This window comes from Podarcis gaigeae (genome assembly GCF_964106915.1).
Source record: "Podarcis gaigeae genome assembly, chromosome: 4".
In the NCBI taxonomy this organism is placed as follows: Eukaryota; Metazoa; Chordata; class Lepidosauria; order Squamata; family Lacertidae; genus Podarcis; species Podarcis gaigeae.
This window is the reverse complement of record NC_139677.1, coordinates 44530698-44548249: the sequence shown is the minus strand read 5'-3', so window position 1 is coordinate 44548249 and position 17552 is coordinate 44530698. Positions and strand designations below refer to the sequence as shown.

Below are 17552 nucleotides of genomic sequence, written 5' to 3'. Positions count from 1 at the left end.
AAAACACTGCTCAGTGGGGTATGCTACCTTGGGTTCCAGAATGGAAGGAAGGTGGTACGTCAGTGTAAGAAAACTGAGGTGAATGTGCTGACTTTAAACCACACCCTTTCCCTTTAATAATAACAACACTCTGATTATACCAAAGCCTTTCCAACTCAAATGTTTTGCAGATTTCCCTCCCTTCACCTTCAGAACTGGTTGGTTTTATAGAGAAACTCACCTATTGATGCGTATATGTGGGAGGCAAAGGCAACAGCAGCAGCAGGGGCCTGTGCTTATCTTGAAGCGGTCGTTCTCAAAGTGCCTGAGGAATAGTTTTTGACCCCCACATTCTTTAATCATCATGAGCAGGAACTTGTGGATGACAATAGCAAAAAATCTATGGGAAGGAGGGAAAGGCACCTACATGTTAATATTTACACGGCTGCTCTCCTGTCTATGCATTTGTCGCACATGACTGTCATGGCTGCAAGCTTGAGCTCAGAAGAGGAAGAGCTGGCTGAGGCCAGGTCTACTGTTCTGCTAGCTGAGGAATTGGAGAAGGCTGCTGATGCTGGTGGATTGGAGCCTGAGCCTGAGCCTGAGCAGGGACCCTCACAGGGGCTGTCCCCCAGTTTTGACTTGCCTGGGGAATTGAGTGCTTCTCACAGTAGCATAGCTGCTCAACAGGGCACCACTCAGGAGGTTACAAACAGAGAGAGTTGGCCCTTTAAGAGCCACAGTCTTCAGGCCTAAAGGATGGAGCCTGGAAGAAGTGGACTCATAAGACCTCAGTTCACCTTCAGCCTTTGTTGGCGCAAGTTGTTGTTGTTCACTTGGAGCTATCCATCGTGCAGTAACTACTGGGATGCCTTGAGTTGCCATTCCCTGAAAAACCTACCGTATTTTTTGCTCTATAAGACTCACTTTTTCCCTCCTCAAAAGTAAGGGGAAATGTGTGTGCGTCTTATGGAGCGAATGCAGGCTGCGCATCTATCCCAGAAGCCAGAACAGCAAGAGGGATTGCTGCTTTCACTGCACAGTGATTCCTCTTGCTGTTCTGGCTTCTGAGATTCAGAATATATTTTTTTCTTGTTTTCCTCCTCCAAAAACTAGGTGCGTCTTATGTTCTGGTGCGTCTTATAGAGCGAAAAATATGATGCCTTGTTTTTGAAAGAGTGAGACAACTTTGTTTTAGGAGAAATAGCGGGGGGGGGGCAATTTAAATATTCCCTTCCTCAGGGCCACTGCATCAGTCTAATTTGCATCACCCACAGCTGCTTTAGGGTTGTTGTTGTTGTTGTTTTCTTAAAAAAAAAAGAACAAAAAGCCAAAGGATGCAAACTATTTTCTCTTCCTTTACAGTATGTGTTACAGCTGACAAGCCTCATCACACAGATCTCCAACTTGGGTTATTTTCCTATATTGGTGTACTTCTTTTCAGCAGTTTTTGTTTGTTTTTAAAAAATAAACTGCAATGTGCCATTTAGAAAAGACTGATGAAATGCCACTCACAGGTCAGAATCTTGCTCTAAAGAATACGTTTGATAAATCAAAGGGGCTCTGCTGTTTCAATCCAGCTGCCAGTCAAAGGAGTCTGTGGACTTTTAAAGTGCACAAACTAAAGAATACATCCCCCCCCCCCCGCACACATTTAACATTCCATTCTTTTATCTAGTCGGTGCCATTATTAGTTTCTACACTATCATCAAAGTCTGAGTTAACAGTATATTCCCCTCACGCAAAACCCCCCCAAAAAAAACTGATAAAGGATTCTATTTTAACAAAAGGGCTGTTCCTACAAATACAAGATAACTATTTGTTTCCTTAATGCTGGAAACATTTTGCCTAAAAATGGAAACAGACGGGTAAATGCATATCTAAAAAGATAGAGAAAACATACACTGCTGCAGTGAAATCTGTAAACATTGTTGAGCGAGGAATCCACATCCCAATACATGACGTAGTGGCAATCACCTGGAAAGATAGAGGAACATTAGGGCAAAACCTATTTATTAACTAAGTAGATTTGGGGGCGGGGGAATCTATTATCTTCTAAGTGAATATCCCTTCAGTTCAGATTTAGACACAATTCAATATTATCTAGTCTTGAGTTAGGCATCAGATCAGAACATCAGATTAGAGCTCTTTCTAAAGAACTTTTCCTTCAGAAAACATCAGATGGAGAAGCCCTACCTGGGGAAGTTCAGTATCCAAGTGGAATCATAGGAAGTGGCATTGTAAGTTATCGTACTATTTGTCCAAGTAGGCCAGTATTGTCTATTTTGATTGGCAGCAGTAATCCATTGTTTTAACTCAGGGGTAGGAAGCCTATTTCAGCCTGAGGGCCACCTTCCCATGTGTGCAAGCTTCTGAGTGCTGCATGCCAGTGTTGGGTGTGGTAAAAGTGGATGTGGCCAGACACACCATTCTCTGTTTTCCATCCATCCAGGCAAGCAAGCAAACAAGAGATATTAACACACTTCAAGAGCACTTTTCAGGCACATGAAATCACTGAAAGAGAGCTGAGAGTAATGCCAGTGAGAGATATTGCCTGGGTGTGTGTCGCTTGGGCAGAGTCTTAATGGCTGGGTAGAGAGGGCTGGAGGGCCACATTTGGCCCCTGGGTCTGATGGTTCCCCACTCCAGTTTTAGCTGAAGATGCCAGGGATTGTACCTGAGAATTTCTGCATGCAAATAATGTATGCTACTGCCTGTCCCTAAGAGGAAGGTATTGCCAGAGACCCAGTAATAGGGTCGTCTCTGGATGCCTTTACGTGAATACTAAGAGGGTTTTCCATGCTTAGTTTAATTTAATAATCATAATCATAATCATAATAATTTATATCCCGCCCATCTGACCGGGTTTCCCCAGCCACTCAGGGTAGCTTATAACATATATAAAAACACAACAGAACATTAAATATTAAAAAACAAAATAGCCTATACAAGCAACAAACAAACCAATAAATCAATAGAAAACAACAACAACAACAACAACATAACTACAATCAGCTTGCTGTTATACTCAAATTAAAATAACCGCCAACCCCAACTAAACATATAACCCACACCAACCCGACAAAAACAAAATAGAGGAACCAAAATTAGAACTCTAAAACATTTAAAAACATTTTAGCCAGTTGCCCCAACCCAACTAATTTATTTATTCAACTTACTGGAGCAGCTGCATTTATCCAAATAAAAATGGATCTTTTGGAGGGTGGGATTTTGCGGTAGATATAGAAAACTTCCTCCACAAACACCAGGTCAGCAGTCAGTGTCATTAAAGTCAGGATAGCAAAGAGCAATATTCCTGTCAAATCAAGGCCTGAAAGGATAAAGAGTTGTGGCAAATTTAAACAACAAGCTGCAGCACATAAAGAAATGGAATACTTCAGCCTAGTAAAAGCAAGCAAGCATGCTTAATATAAGGTAAGCATATCCTTAATTCACAATCCAGGGCCTTAGAATCCATATTGGTATGGCTACAAGTTAACTATTCCCTTAGTAGACCGATTGCTGGTTAATTACTTGGATCAGTCAGTTTCATCACTGGGACTTAAGCTTGAGCAGAAAAAAATAGTTTGGGATTTTGAAATTGAGAGACCGTGGCAGTGTGTGTGTGTGTGTGTGTGTGTGTGTGTGTGTGTGTGAGAGAGAGAGAGAGAGAGAGAGAGAGAGAGAGAGAGAGAGAGGTGAATATTTCTAGCTGGTCTTAGCTGAAACTGGGGATAAAGGCTTGTTTGTCATCCAAACTTCTGAACAGTCATATCTTGGATCCTGAACGCCTTGGTACTCGAATGTTTTGATTCCTGAACGCCACAAACCCGGAAGTGAGCGTTCTGGTTTGCAAACGTTCTTTGGAACCCAAGTGTCTGGCGGTGCTTCCGGGGCTTCTGATTGGCTGCAGGAGCTTCCTGCAGCCAATCAGAAGCTGCACTTTGGTTTCCAAACGTTTTGGAAGTCGAATGGCCTTCTGGAACGGATTCCATTGGACTTCCTAGGTACAGCTGTATTAGGTATTTTTTTCTCCTGGTAGGGCTCATTTCCAGTTTCAGAGGCCCACCTCTAGGGGAAAAAACAGTTGAGGCATTGCTGTTACAGGGTGGAAAGGATTTAGAAACCCATATTACATACTCCATTATCAGTATGTATTAATACAAGAATGTGGGAAGAGACTAAACAATCAAGTTCCATAAAGGAAGAACAAGGAAGTATTGGTAGTGGCAAAACACTGCAGCAGTGCAGCAATGCATTGTGGAACTTAGGTAGAACTTAGGTCTTCACTCTATGGCTACAGAATGAGTACATAACTAGGGGTAGGACCACACAGCAACTACAGAACACTACAAAAGCAGCCACGACCATCTTAGGCCCACATTTAATAAACAAGCGCAGTTCCCCCATATTTATCACATGGTACATTGGCTGCCTGAATTCACTCCCCCTTTCTTTTACTTGGAGCTTTTCTGGCCAAAAATGTTCACATTAATGAAGCACCACGCCTATTTATTTTTGAAGTGCTTAAAATCACAAACACAGTTTTTTAATTTTAACGAGTAATTTAAAAAAATAAAGGAATAAAATTTGGTATAATCAGGAATAGTAGACTATGTACCTGTTTGGGTGCATGTGCAAAATAATTCAGTAACAAGTAGATAGATTTATAGACAGACATACAGACAGATGTACACTCTCCTCCCCACACCTTAAGCAATAGACTGCTGTCAAAGAGAGTCATAGTTCTCTCGTATTGCTAGTTAGCTGTGTCAATTACATCTAGAATCAGGAACAATTGTTCTACACAGTCATAATTATATCTGGGATTTGCTGTATGATATCTGTAAATTCATTGATGCAAATTCTTATCCATGGTAAGCTTCTGCATCAATCGAATCATACCTTCTTCCTTCATTGCTAGGGGCTTTATATTTTTCCATTTCGCTGCAGTTTGGAACTTTGCCACCATGAAAATATGAGCTCCTCCTAATCTGTGATATCTCTTCCTAGTCAGTAACACCCATCAAGATTGTTATGGAACCAAAGGGCAATCCCACATCTTTTTAACATGATGCTTTGTGAATGACCTTTTTTTTTTTTTTTAAAAAAAGGAATGCTTTGACATTGATTAATTGGCAGTAAACTGTGACTGTGATTCCAGATAAACAGACCCAGTGCTGTAACTACGGGGACTGATTCCAGGAAAAATGCAGCCCTCCCAGAAACCACCCTAGTGTTGCTCACAGCATTCCAGAACCTAATAAGTTCAGCTCATTAAAAAATAAATAAATATGCGGGCGAGTCTAAGTGCAGGTGTCCCACACTAAGGCTAGTTGTGCCTTTAGTGTCTATACACAACTACACATTCATTCCTGTACTACTGTCATATCATAGTTCAATAAGTTTTAAACTTTCCCTTTCCCTTGCCATTCTCTGTGTCCACATGACCCCATACTTGAGAACAGCAGGAAAGCTTTGACACTTAATTTCTAGCAGGTGGAACTGCTCATACAATGCAAAGGCAGAGGCACTGTGGGAAGTGCCTGTTTTGATCCACACACCTAAAGTTCCCCATTTCTGATCAGTGGGTATTGTGTCAGTTGCTCATTCCCATGAGAACAGTGACTAATAAATAGCATTATCATACATATTGCCCATTCCGCATTTGTTTCGTATGGCAGCACCTGCACTCCGGAACTCCTTGCCTATTGAAATCAATCAGGCACCTCCACTGTACTCTTTTTTGTGCCTGCTAAAAATATTCCTGATTAGAAAGCCAGCGTGGTGTAGTGGTTAAGAGCAGTAGTCTCGTAATCTGGGGAACTGGGTTCGCTTCCCCGCTCCTCCACATGCAGCTGCTGGGTGACCTTGGGCTAGTCACACTTCTCTGAAGTCTCTCAGCCCCACTCACCTCACAGAGTGTTTGTTGTGGGGGAGGAAGGGAAAGCAGAATGTTAGCCGCTTTGAGACTCCTTAAAGGGAGTGAAAGGCGGGATATCAGATCCAAACTCTTCTTAAACTAGCTTACCCAGATGCTTAGAAAGTTGAGGTGATTTTAATCTGTTTTAGTATTTTAACTTTTGTTTTATGTTTTTAAGTATGGTTGTAATTTTTATTTTATTTTATCATTTTATCATTTTGTAAAACGCTGTGAGTGGTGTTTTTTTTACAATCAAGCAGTATATACATTTTATGAAATAAATAAAATAATATTATCATAATCATCAACAATCATACAATCATATATCTGTTTGGAATTCTTCCTGCACGAGCCCTGCTAGAAGGAAGCATCTTTGTGTTTGTGGTTGAAACTCTTTTTAATTTTAAAGTTACAGGTGAATAAATTTGCCATTCAAAGTCATTATGCATTCATCAAGACTAGATTAAGTTTGCCTTTAAGCCTTTCTGATGAACATTAATGTGTCCTCCTCATTTCAAATGCCATTTAAAAAGTAGGTCAGTCCAGAACAACAGTGAAAGAAAAAGCTTCTCATTAACACACTCACACACTCACACACCAGTTTGATTAATCTGGTAAAAAAACAACAACCCAAAAAGGATTTATTCACACAGACTTACGTTGTTCTCAACAGTGAATAAACTTACTTTCTAATATTACTTGTGAGTATGGACGTTCATTTGCAGAACAGACAGGATCCAATGTCCCATTATTTCCCGCTTCTTCCATTTTAGGAACTTTCTTCAGGGACGCTTTCCCTTCTTTTCTCTCTAGCCCTCCCAGTTCAGATTCTTTTCTTTCTCTGAGTGCTGCAGCTGCAAGGAAGACTGAGATCAGCTTTCTGCTAGTTCCCTTTTGTTCTTCCAGTCAAGCTCTGCTGGCTGAGGTGACAGGCACCTCTGAAATCAGTGAAACACTGACTGTCCAAATGCTCTGCTACTTTCCTTCTACAGTTCCACAAGATAAGAAGCGGCAAAACAATAGTCAGGTGAGACACAGAGATCTGGCACTAGCAGCCAGGTCCTAAGAGGTCAAATAGAGAAAGAGACAGGGCGATGTGAGACTGAAAGGGCTGTCTCTTCTGGCCAGGATGTTTGGTATGCCACACCTTTTCCACCAACTGTTACCAGCTTCATTGCCCTCAGCAGGGTGCAATGTTGTAAACCGCAACCTGTTCTCATGGTACACAGTAACATGTGAAATGGTTCTGTATAAAAGATGACATTGTGCTTTGAACGTTTCCTTTTGCTCAGCCTTAACAATTGAACAATATACTGTACCATGCAGAAGGGTGTTGCTGGGGTGTGTTTTTTTGCAAGTGATACTATTTCAGTATTTGTTGTTATAAGTGGGAAAGACTGAGCAATAAATCAAAGGTGTACTTCAGATAATCTCGGCCCAGGAAACCCACTTTTTCACATCAACCCGTCTGCACGTCTGCCATCCCTGCACATCTACAATATAATCCCAATGCTTTGCAGAGGACCCTAATCTTAGAATATGTTCCATATTCCATTCTTACTGGGATGCACCTAAACATTTCTACAGCTATGCAGTGCCAGGGGACAAATGGCTAATATCAGACAAGTTGCCTTTTCGGGAAAGTTGCTCACCATTATAACTCTTTTCACTGAGAAACTGACAAGAAGGAACCACACTGGTTTCCCCAGAACACAGTTTGAAAAGCATTGTTTTAGCCACTATAGATTTAATGTTCAAATTCTTGCTAAAGTAAATGGATAAACTGATTTGGCTGTTGTACACCTGATGTGCAAGGGAGCCTGTTTATTTGTGGAGAAGCTTTCCTGCTACAGCAAGCTATTCATAATAGGGCCACTTGCTAAATCAAAATGTTTGCATACAAGCCACTCTACCTCTTCGCAGCCACTGCATGTGAGCGCAGGCAACTTCCAATTTATACGAGGGAGGGGGTTACGTTCCAAGGCTCCACATGTTTAAGTGAAATCGCATATATTTGAAACATCATTGAAAAAACCTGCAAACTCCCCATTCCGACCCTGCCCTGCCCCATTCCGCCTCTTTTTGTGCCTTTTTAGGTCACTTCCGGGTTCAGGGCAATGTGCACGTGTGCAATCACACACATATTGGGCATGCCTAAAACAGTTGCTGCCTGTATTATGAAGGGGAAAGCCTTCATCCATGACAGGCATACCTGAGCATAAGTTGTTCCATGAGAATCATGGCCTTATCATGTAAAACCTAAACACAAAAAAGAAGGCTTTGATGGTGAAATTTCTGTATAGAAGAGCAATAACTGAGAAACGTTCCACTTCAATGCATGATCACATAGGCCTGAATAAGATGATTCATTTCAGCTAGCACCCAGCATCAAATTTCATATATGCTTAGAATATTACTTAGAAAGTTGAGGTAATTTGAATCTATTTTAGTATTTTAACTTTGTATGTTTAAAGTAGGGTTGTGAATTTTTCTTGTTCTCACTGTTTTATCTTTCGTTAAACACTTTGAGGTTTTCTACAATCAAGTGGAGTTCATTTTTTATGAGATAAAGAACAAAATAAATAAATACATGTAAATACAGGAGGCAAATAAGCCTAAATAAGGCTGCAATGCTATACACACAAACCTGGCTCCGAGTATATCCCTTTGGACTCAATGCGACTTACTTTCAGGAGCCAGCATAGAATTGCCCTGTTAAATATTCTGAAACATGCTCCATTGTGTTCAATGGGACTTCCAACCAGGTGAGTATAAGATTTCCACATTAGAATTCATTTATATTTATGAAATAATTAGGCATGCATTAAAAAGATTCCCTCTAGAATCAAAGAGACTTCTTCTGACTTGAGATATGTTCTTTAGTTACTATATATACAGACAGACACCCACCCACCCACACCTGTTAGCAGATAAGCTATTCTGGTGTGTGGCGATTGACCTTTTCAACTACGCAGCCTTTCCTGATTGGGTTTAGGTGCTTAGCAGCATTAGGTATTTATATGGTCCTCATATCTGATGTAGCAAAGTACATTCTCTAGATAGTAAACCTTGATAACATCTCAGACTTTAGATAAGTTCAATATTTTTCTTTCTGCATCGAAGATTTCCGGGTGCCTCTACGTCCTTGTGGAATTGGAGAAGCTGAGTCTGTAACATGTATCTTTTTATGTTGTCTGTTTTGCACCCTGATTAGATCAGAGTTATTGTTAGATTTAAGGAAATCCTCAAATAAGTTAATTGGAAGATGTCAGATTGGGTTTGGTTTTGCTCTGTGCCTTCCTTGAGTGCTTCTGGAGGGATGTAAGTTTGAATTGTTCTAGTGTATCTCATTTGCCTGGGTGAGGAGGGGATGGAGATTTTTGCCTGGCTGGAATGAAGCCTTTTGTACAAAGATGCACATCCATTGCTGCGCAAAGTTTTGCCAATGGCTTTTCACACTGCTGGTATGGGGCCCCTGGAAGGGGATATGGTCCTCATGCTAAAAAAAAAGTTCCCTGTCCCTGATTTAAATTATGGTAATTATTTCTACATAGTAATCATTTTAAAATTTGTCCTCCTTTGTCCTCTTTCTTGACCACCCTAAAGACAAATCAGCTAAGAGTGAGAGTGGGGAACAGACATGGAATGCTGAAGGAGAGAGACTTGAAGGTTAGTATTATTATTATTATCATCCTCCTCCTCATTATTATTAAATTTGTATACCACCCTCTATCTGCAGGTCTCAGGGTGGTTCAAAACGTAAAAACACAATATAATAACACAAAATGCATAATAAAAATAAAAACAAGAAAAAACCCAGTAATCTCCCCTCTCCCCAACACACTGCCTGGTTCCTAAAGGTACCGGTATATAATGAAGGCGCCAGCCAAACCTCCCTGGGCAGAGCATTCCACAAATGAGAAGTCACTGCAGAGAAGGCCCATTCTTGTGATGCCACCCTCCAGACCTCTTGTGGAAGAGGCACACAAAGAAGGACCTCAGAAGATGATCTCCAGTAGGTTAATATAGAGAAAGGAAGATATTGAGGTAGACCCGTATGGAAATGGCCTCTTGACATTTGCAGGCAGAGAAATTGTGGGTCCCATTTCACCCTGTTTCTTCAGGGGGAAGGAGAAATTCTCCAATAGTTCCTCAGGGGTGGCATTCACCATTAGCAGTGACAATGGCACAGTATCTTTTGCTCTTCCTAAGATTTTATTTTGTTATAGTTCTTTCAATGCTGCTACAAGTGGTAGTAGCAGCTCTATTGGCAGCCTGGCCACCATTTTGTATTCCCCACAATGCCATGGGCCTAGCATTATTCTGGGGCATTGTGGAGGATAAAATGCTAGTCAGAATATTGGTACCCTTCTTGGGGCTGGGAGAAGTAAGAAAAAGTAAATATCCAAAATGTTCTTTAGGGAATGACTTGTGACAAATTTTGGGTCAGCTCTAATCAGAGCAGAGACAGCCTTGGAGAAGGCACACACTCCAGGCTGGGAAATATATGCCATGGAGAGAATATTTTGGCTGCTTAAAGGGCCTTTGAAGAGGCGAATCAGAGTTCCATCACTCCAAGAAGTAGTGATGGATAATTATGGTGGCATCATCAGGTAGGCGACTGCAGGACTGAATTTTCCAAATGCTTTTATTCAAACTGAATTAGTCAAAATGAGGGAAGTATTGTTTACACCGTAGCAAAGAGACTGATTCCTCAGCTGATTGGAACTCTGTTTTGACATTATTTGGATGGTAGTCAACCAAGTATTACAGCAGACTTAGTGAAATTTATGGGCCGACTTAGTCATGTTCATTATTTCAGTGGGTTTATTCTGAGTAAAACTTAGGTGAATACCACCCTTCGGTTCCTAATTTTTACCTACTGGATAATGTATTTTCCCCTTCTATCTGGAAATTGCCACAAATGCCTATCTGATATTCAGTCCCTTAACTAATTTTATAGGGTATGCATTAATGTCAAATGGAATGTTTTTAATCAACATATCAAACCCTAGGAATCTGGATTCTACAGGAGACGTCTGTATTTTAGCATGAAATAATGAGAATTAATATAGGAGTTCCAAGACCAAGAAATAAAAAAATTAATACCTGATAAGCAACTTCACATGTATTTTTTTTTACAGCACAAAATACATCTATAGTTGTGCATTTCTTATGTGTCTGGTTATGCACACAACCCTGTAATAGGACTCTTAATAGCAGTGGTTTCAAATGCATAAGTTCTACCTTATCCTAATGTAAATCTTAGAACACTGCCATTATGCTGCCAGCAGCGTTAATGTACAAGGTCCCTCCAAAGTGATGCATTAAGTAAACTGGGTGGAAATACACAAAGTAAGTAATGGAAAATCATTTGAATTGGAAAAAGCATTGACCTTCATATCAGCCTTTGCGATTCCATTGTATCTCAAAGCAGCTGTTTTCTTCTACATGCAGCTATTCTGTTTGTTGCCATTCAAAATATTTCATCTTCTTGAAATGCTCATTGTCAAAAATATTGTATAGAAATGCATTAAGCATGGAACTTGGCTCCTCAAACTGGAGGCAAAACAGACTTTTAGCATGAGGCCAGTGCCTGCTGCAAGATACACAAAGGCATGTGAGCACATGCATAGCATTTCTATACATGTGAAGGGAATTTTCAAATTTTATTATCTGCTGGGAATTGCCATGTGCTGTTTTGGAAGATCACACCATGCAATTGGAATGGGAAGACTGAAAAACCGTCATGCACAGAGTTGCAAGCAATTGTTCTTCAGCAATAATGGAAGGGAAAGAAGTATGAAACCAATAGGTTAGGTGCGCAGAGCCTTTGGACTTCCAGATGTTGAACTACAGCTCCCATCATCCCTGGACATTGGCCAGGCTCGCCAGGGCTCATGGGAGATGCAGTTCAGCAGCACCCACAGGTTCCCTACATCTGCAATTGGTAATCAAAGGTCCCCAAAACTTTTCAAACAAGACATTGTCGCATGGGAATGATTTTAAAAGCTATCAATTATAAACATCTTATAAAATGTTCATAGCCATCTTCTGAACTGATAAGCATTCCAAACAACTCATAAAGAAACAGATATATTTCACCAATAGGAGAATAAACAAAGAAGGCAAATGCAGAATATTAGAATCACAATTCTTCGTATAACAAATAGCATATTTTAGGAAGTGTCCAACTGGACCATATGTCAACAAAAATGAACATACCGGTAAGAAGAGCCTGCTGGATCAGGCCAGTGACCCATCTAGTCTAGCATGCTGTTCTCATAATAGCCAAACAGATGCCTGTAAGAAACCTGAACACAAGAGCATTCTACCCTGCCCTGTGGTTTCCAGCAACTGGTATTCATAAGCATTTACTGGTTCCAATCGTGGAGGCAAAACATAGCCATAATGGCTAGTAGCTGTTAATAGTTTATCCTCCCTGAGTGAGCCATCCAGGTTAGTGGTCATCACTGCTGGTGTGGGAACAAGTTCCTTAGTTTAACTATGGGCTGCATGAAGCAGGTGGCTCTGTGGTCTAAACCACCAATCCTCTTGGGCTTTCTGATCATAAAGTTGGCAGTGAGCCCTCATTGCTTTGTCCCAGCTCCTGCCAACCTAGCAGTCTGAAAGCATGCCAGCATGAGTATATAAATAGCTACTGCTGCAGTGGGAAGGTAAATGACGTTTCTGTGCTCTCTGGCACTTGTCACGGTGTCCTGTTGCACCAGAAGCGGTTTAGCCATGCTGGCCACCTGACCCAGAAAAGCTGTCTGCGGATAAATGCCGGCTCCCTTGTCCTGAAAATGGAGATGAAATCTGCACCCCATAGTCAAATTCAACTGGACTTAAACATCCAGGGGTCCTTTACTTTTACCTTTTGCATGAAGAAGTAGTTCCTTTTGTCTGTCCTGAATCTTCCAACTTTATTCTCCAGGACAGATTCTAGAGACGTTTCACTGCAAACCACAAAAATGAAAGCCCACCCCCCATCTTTGGTACTGTGGGATTGCTTTGGACCATCTAGTTGGCTTCATTTAGACATCTGGCCATGCAAAAAGGAGGCCGCTTGCCATTGCCATTCTGTCTTGGCCTTACTTCTGGAGTGCCTTGCTACAGTAGACTTCTCAGGCAAGCCAGAAAACAACAGAGATGCCAGTGGAGGTTAACTCTGTGGCAGAAATGAGTGCCTTTTACTCTGCCAGAGTGCCAGAACATTTGAAATCCCAAAAATGTCAACGGGATATCTGTGCTAAAGGGCAGTTTAGCAACTGAACGAGCAGATAAATAAATGGCTTTGTTGCCTGATCATTTTGCCCCTTAGGGTGACTTGCTCCATGCTGTTATCATGGCCATAAAACACTGTTGTGAATGCAAATATCCCATTGATTTAAACACCTTGCAGATTCCCAATGACCCTTGGTTTCTGCTTGTGTATATGCCCCTTGTTCCCTCTCTCATAATGTGTCTGGGATGAAAGCCCTGTTCTGTCTGTCTTCCATTGCCTTTTCTTTCCAGTGGCACCTATAATAACCTCTTTGCTTTATCTGTACCCTCTCAGTCATAATGTTGTCCTTCTCCTGCTTACTTGTTCCCCGATTACCACTGAATTCACATGCTATCTGATAAGTGCAGGTATCTTCTTTTCTCCCTTGTAAAAAAAAATTGGAAGCAGAAAGTGTTCCTAATTCTGTCAAGAAAATGACTTTCGATCCCCCTCCCTTGCATATTATTCTCGTGAGGGTCAGATGTGAATCGATTTCTGACGTGGGTTTTTTTCATGGCTGTAAAGTGGTAAAATGTGGAGTGCTTTGAAGTTAGAAATGTAATTGTGGAGACATAAAAATTGTATCTATAGCCATCACAGAGATATTTATCTCAAGATGACTGTCTCAGTGTCCTTCAGAGCAATAACTGCAACAGCCGAGAACATAACAGAGGGAGCTGAAATGTTATGACTCATTTACTTCTAACAAGTCTAATACACTTCAGTGAAAACGTATTGCACATGACATAAGGGACTCTCTGATATACTGGAACAAGCTTCAAAGGCCATTGAAATAAAATACCAGCCATTACTACTGCTCAAATATTCTTCAGTGTCTAAATTAGGCCACCAATACGAAAGATTGTAATTGCGTTATTCTCTCTGATTCCTTGTCGCTCAGAGAAATATCTATGTTTTGCACACTCTTTTGTCCAGGAGGAGTGAGGTAGATAAACCAGGCTCATAAAACATGTTATTTTTTATTGTCACGTGCAACATTACTATTGCAATGTCATTTAAGATGTTAAAATGTTCACACTTTAAATGCATAAAAATATCTGTAATGGCTTCCTCTGACTATGACAGAGAATTCAGAGGAAGGCGTTCAGGATGCTATGCAGAATGTCTTTGTGAATGGGGAAGCGGCGAACAATTAATGCTATGTAAACATTGCTGGCATAGGTTGTCTTTTTCTCAATTTGAATCAAAGCTGGTTTTGGGGGGAAACACATCAAAAATGCAGCATCGATAGATATGGATTGGGACTAATGTCATATGTACTCCGCTTCATTAACCAGTTGAGAGAGTGCACTGGATGAAGAGTAAACAGAAGAGGGTACACAGCTTAATTAACCTAAATTTGGGGGTCTCTCTCTTTCTCACTACAGTATGTACTTGGAAATAGGTGCAATACTCCCAGGTGTGCCATCTACGGGCCATCACTCTGGACACGACCAAACAGCAGCAATGGACACAGGAAGCAGCCTTAATTGAGATGAAGTGATTTGCCCTTCTACTCCAGTATTGTTTGGCTACCCGCAGTGGCTCTCCCCAGAGTCTTGGGCAAAAAGCCTTCCCATCGCATCCTTTTTGGTCCTTCTACCTGGAGATGTCATGGATCGAACCTGGGGGCTTCTGCATGCAAAATGTAGGTGCTCTACCACTCAGCTATGGTGCCTTCTCTGGCAACGTAAGCTGACTCTGCTTGGCAAGGTAAGCCACCTTCATATCGAAGCCATTAATTCAGCTCTCAGTCATCTGATCGTGCTTGCATCTTGAACCTCCAGCTCAGGTTAATGGTTTTAAATTCACAGGATCCCAAGGATGCTCTGTTGGTCAGCCCCTTACCATCTTCACAGGACTGATTCTCCCTGGTCCCTGTGGAAAAGCCCAAAAAGTTGTCCTGCTTTTCAATTTGTAGTGCAAACAAAGCCTTTGGTTTAGTCACCTGTTTCAGTTAGTCCTGCCACACCCAAACTCTCAGTGTCTCTCCCTTTTGTAGCCTTTTGTCCTTGTCCTCCCCTTAATTTGTCAAACATATTGTATGTGTGTGCGTGCATGCATTTGTATACATACACATACACTCTACAATTAATAAAAGATCATTAAATACAGACCATAATCACAAGATTATTTAAAGAAATGTTTCTTTTAAAATGCAATTCTCTTTTATGGCGAAAGTCCTAGAGATGCTGTAGCACATTCAAACACACACACACACACACACACACACACACACACACACAATCGGGTTTAAATGTGTTAAGAGTAATCACGGAAACTGTCACAGAGCTTAAGGGGGGGGGTGTTTGCCCAAATCAGGGTTCTATTCTTTGGCAGAAAGCAATACTGTAGTTTAAATTAGTGTGGTGCAGCTGAACCCTTATTTAAAATGTGTTCCACTGACATTGCACGAAGAGGGTGTCTTTGTTTAATAGCGCTGGCAGAACAGCACATTTTCCACCGAAACCCGTTGGAGTTTAGACCTTTTAATAGAAAGTGACAATTTAAATTGCCATGACAGTGGCCTAATGGTGCTTAAAACTATTACTAGCTGATGCTACAGTTGGCTCCAGACCAGTTTGTTAACGCTCAAGAAAAAGGTAGATGGGAGTGGGCAATTAAGCGATGAATAATTAGTCATTCCTTTGTTCTCGACTATAATACCATTAGTCAAAGATGAACTCATTTGCCTGTACTGTTAATTCCATTGTAGCTCTGGGCTAGTTAACTCTCAGGGCAAGGAAACCTGACCATTGGTCAGCACTTCCCCACCCCCACCCCATGCTTTCCCTTTCAGTGGACTGCCTGCAGTCTCTCTCACCCCTCCCCTTTTCTTGGCACATAAAATAGTATCAGTTTGTGCCATTTATTTGCTCGAGGTCTGGCCCAGCTACTGTTAAAAGACTTGTTGGCACTCCTGCTATTTCCCATTCAGGACGGCAGGAAATATAGGATGGGGGCACAAGGCAGTTTATATTTTAAGAAAAAGTCTTACAGTACAGTGGTACCTCTGGTTGCGAACAGGATCCGTTCCGGAGCCCCGTTCACAACCTGAAAGGAACGCAACCTGCATCTGCACGTTTGCTCACGCGCGGGTTGCAATTCGCCGCTTCTGTGCATGCTCGTGATGTCATTTTGTGCGTCTGCGCATGTGCGAGCGGCGAAAGCCGGAAGTAACCCTTTCCAGTACTTCCAGGTCGCCACGGGATGCAACCTGAAAATGCACAACCTGAAGCAAACGTAACATGAGGTATGACTATAGTAGGGTATGCAAGGAAACATTGTCTTCTCGGAGAGGCAGTCAGTGCAAGCACATCAGAATTTTTGCTGCTGGCTGCCAAAGCAATCAGAAATGCTTATATGAAGTATGAAGTCCTTTACAGCCGTTCTTCACTGTATGCATAATGAAGCTATGCTACTCTGCCGTAACGGATTCATTTCGTTTATACCTTGTACCATTCCGCACTTATTGGTGAGTTTCTCAACAAGTGCCAATTTCCAGACCTTATTATACCAATTCTTCAAAGAGGCTCCTTCCATATATATTTCCGGTGCCTAGTTACAACGGTCTTTTGCTGTGAAAAATAGTCGGTGGTTTAAAGCTTACACCTGCATTTTCCCCACCGAAAAGATTTAACAAAGCCAGTTCTGGGAATTTAGCCACCTTTTGTCCAGCAATTTTGTGGATTTCATTAAACATTCATCCCAAAATTTACCTAGCTTCCTACACGTCAACCACATTGTTGGAATGAGCTCCACTGCAGAACTTTTAGCCCTTAAGAAAAACAGTGTCTATCACCTCAAGTTTGAGATTTTGCTCTGGTATCAAGCTTGGATATATTTCAGTAGTTATATATATATTACAGGAACCCCCCCCCCACCCACCATATATATGGTACAACTGCGGCCTTTATGAGCCTTTAACGGCACAAACACCTTGCTAACTACCATGCTTGTGCCAGGCAGCACAGTCTACTTCATGCGCATCTGGAATGAGCTGAAAGTCAGGCATCCAATAATTTTTTTAGGCATACAGGTAATGTGCCGGAATCCTATGAACAGGGTCAGGAAAATTAACATATAACGGGCCATAAAAGGCACAGGATAGGCATAGAGAAAACTGTTCTTTAAATCCAATTTGCACATCTATTTTATTTAATTAATGCTAAAAAATAAGTGTTCAGAATCAATTGTGCATATTAAATATTTGATTATATGTGGTTTGATCAATTTAATATGCTAATAGAATACAGGCTTTAAACAAAACTGGAATTTACATCAGATATTTGAGTAGCAACAAATACTTAGTAGAGGGAACAAAGGGGAATGGTTACTGTGGTTAGATTATCATGCAGAACGGTAAACAAATCCCCACTTCTT

General features: G+C 41.2%; 1 protein-coding gene and 1 long non-coding RNA gene across 6 annotated transcripts in view; one reads left to right on the top strand and one right to left on the bottom strand.

Annotated features, from left to right (window-relative positions):
* LOC310842475 (organic solute transporter subunit alpha-like) overlaps positions 1 to 6703 on the bottom strand; it is a 28157-nt gene extending 21454 nt beyond the window's left edge. For all 5 annotated transcript variants that reach the window (XM_083734535.1, XM_083734531.1, XM_083734532.1 and 2 more), the window contains exons 1-4: positions 6589 to 6703; positions 3159 to 3310; positions 1883 to 1956; positions 221 to 379 (exon numbers count right to left, since the gene is read on the bottom strand). In XM_083734535.1, the coding sequence (XP_083590661.1) occupies positions 221 to 379; positions 1883 to 1956; positions 3159 to 3310; positions 6589 to 6670 (467 nt within the window). In that variant the 5' untranslated portion in view covers positions 6671 to 6703. The remainder of the gene's footprint in view (positions 1 to 220; positions 380 to 1882; positions 1957 to 3158; positions 3311 to 6588) is intronic.
* LOC310842563 lies at positions 5786 to 15144 on the top strand. The gene is made up of 4 exons (XR_014563215.1): positions 5786 to 8332; positions 8433 to 8667; positions 9509 to 9571; positions 14558 to 15144. It is a non-coding gene; the product is annotated as an uncharacterized lncRNA (long non-coding RNA).
* Positions 15145 to 17552: the final 2408 nt, after the last annotated feature.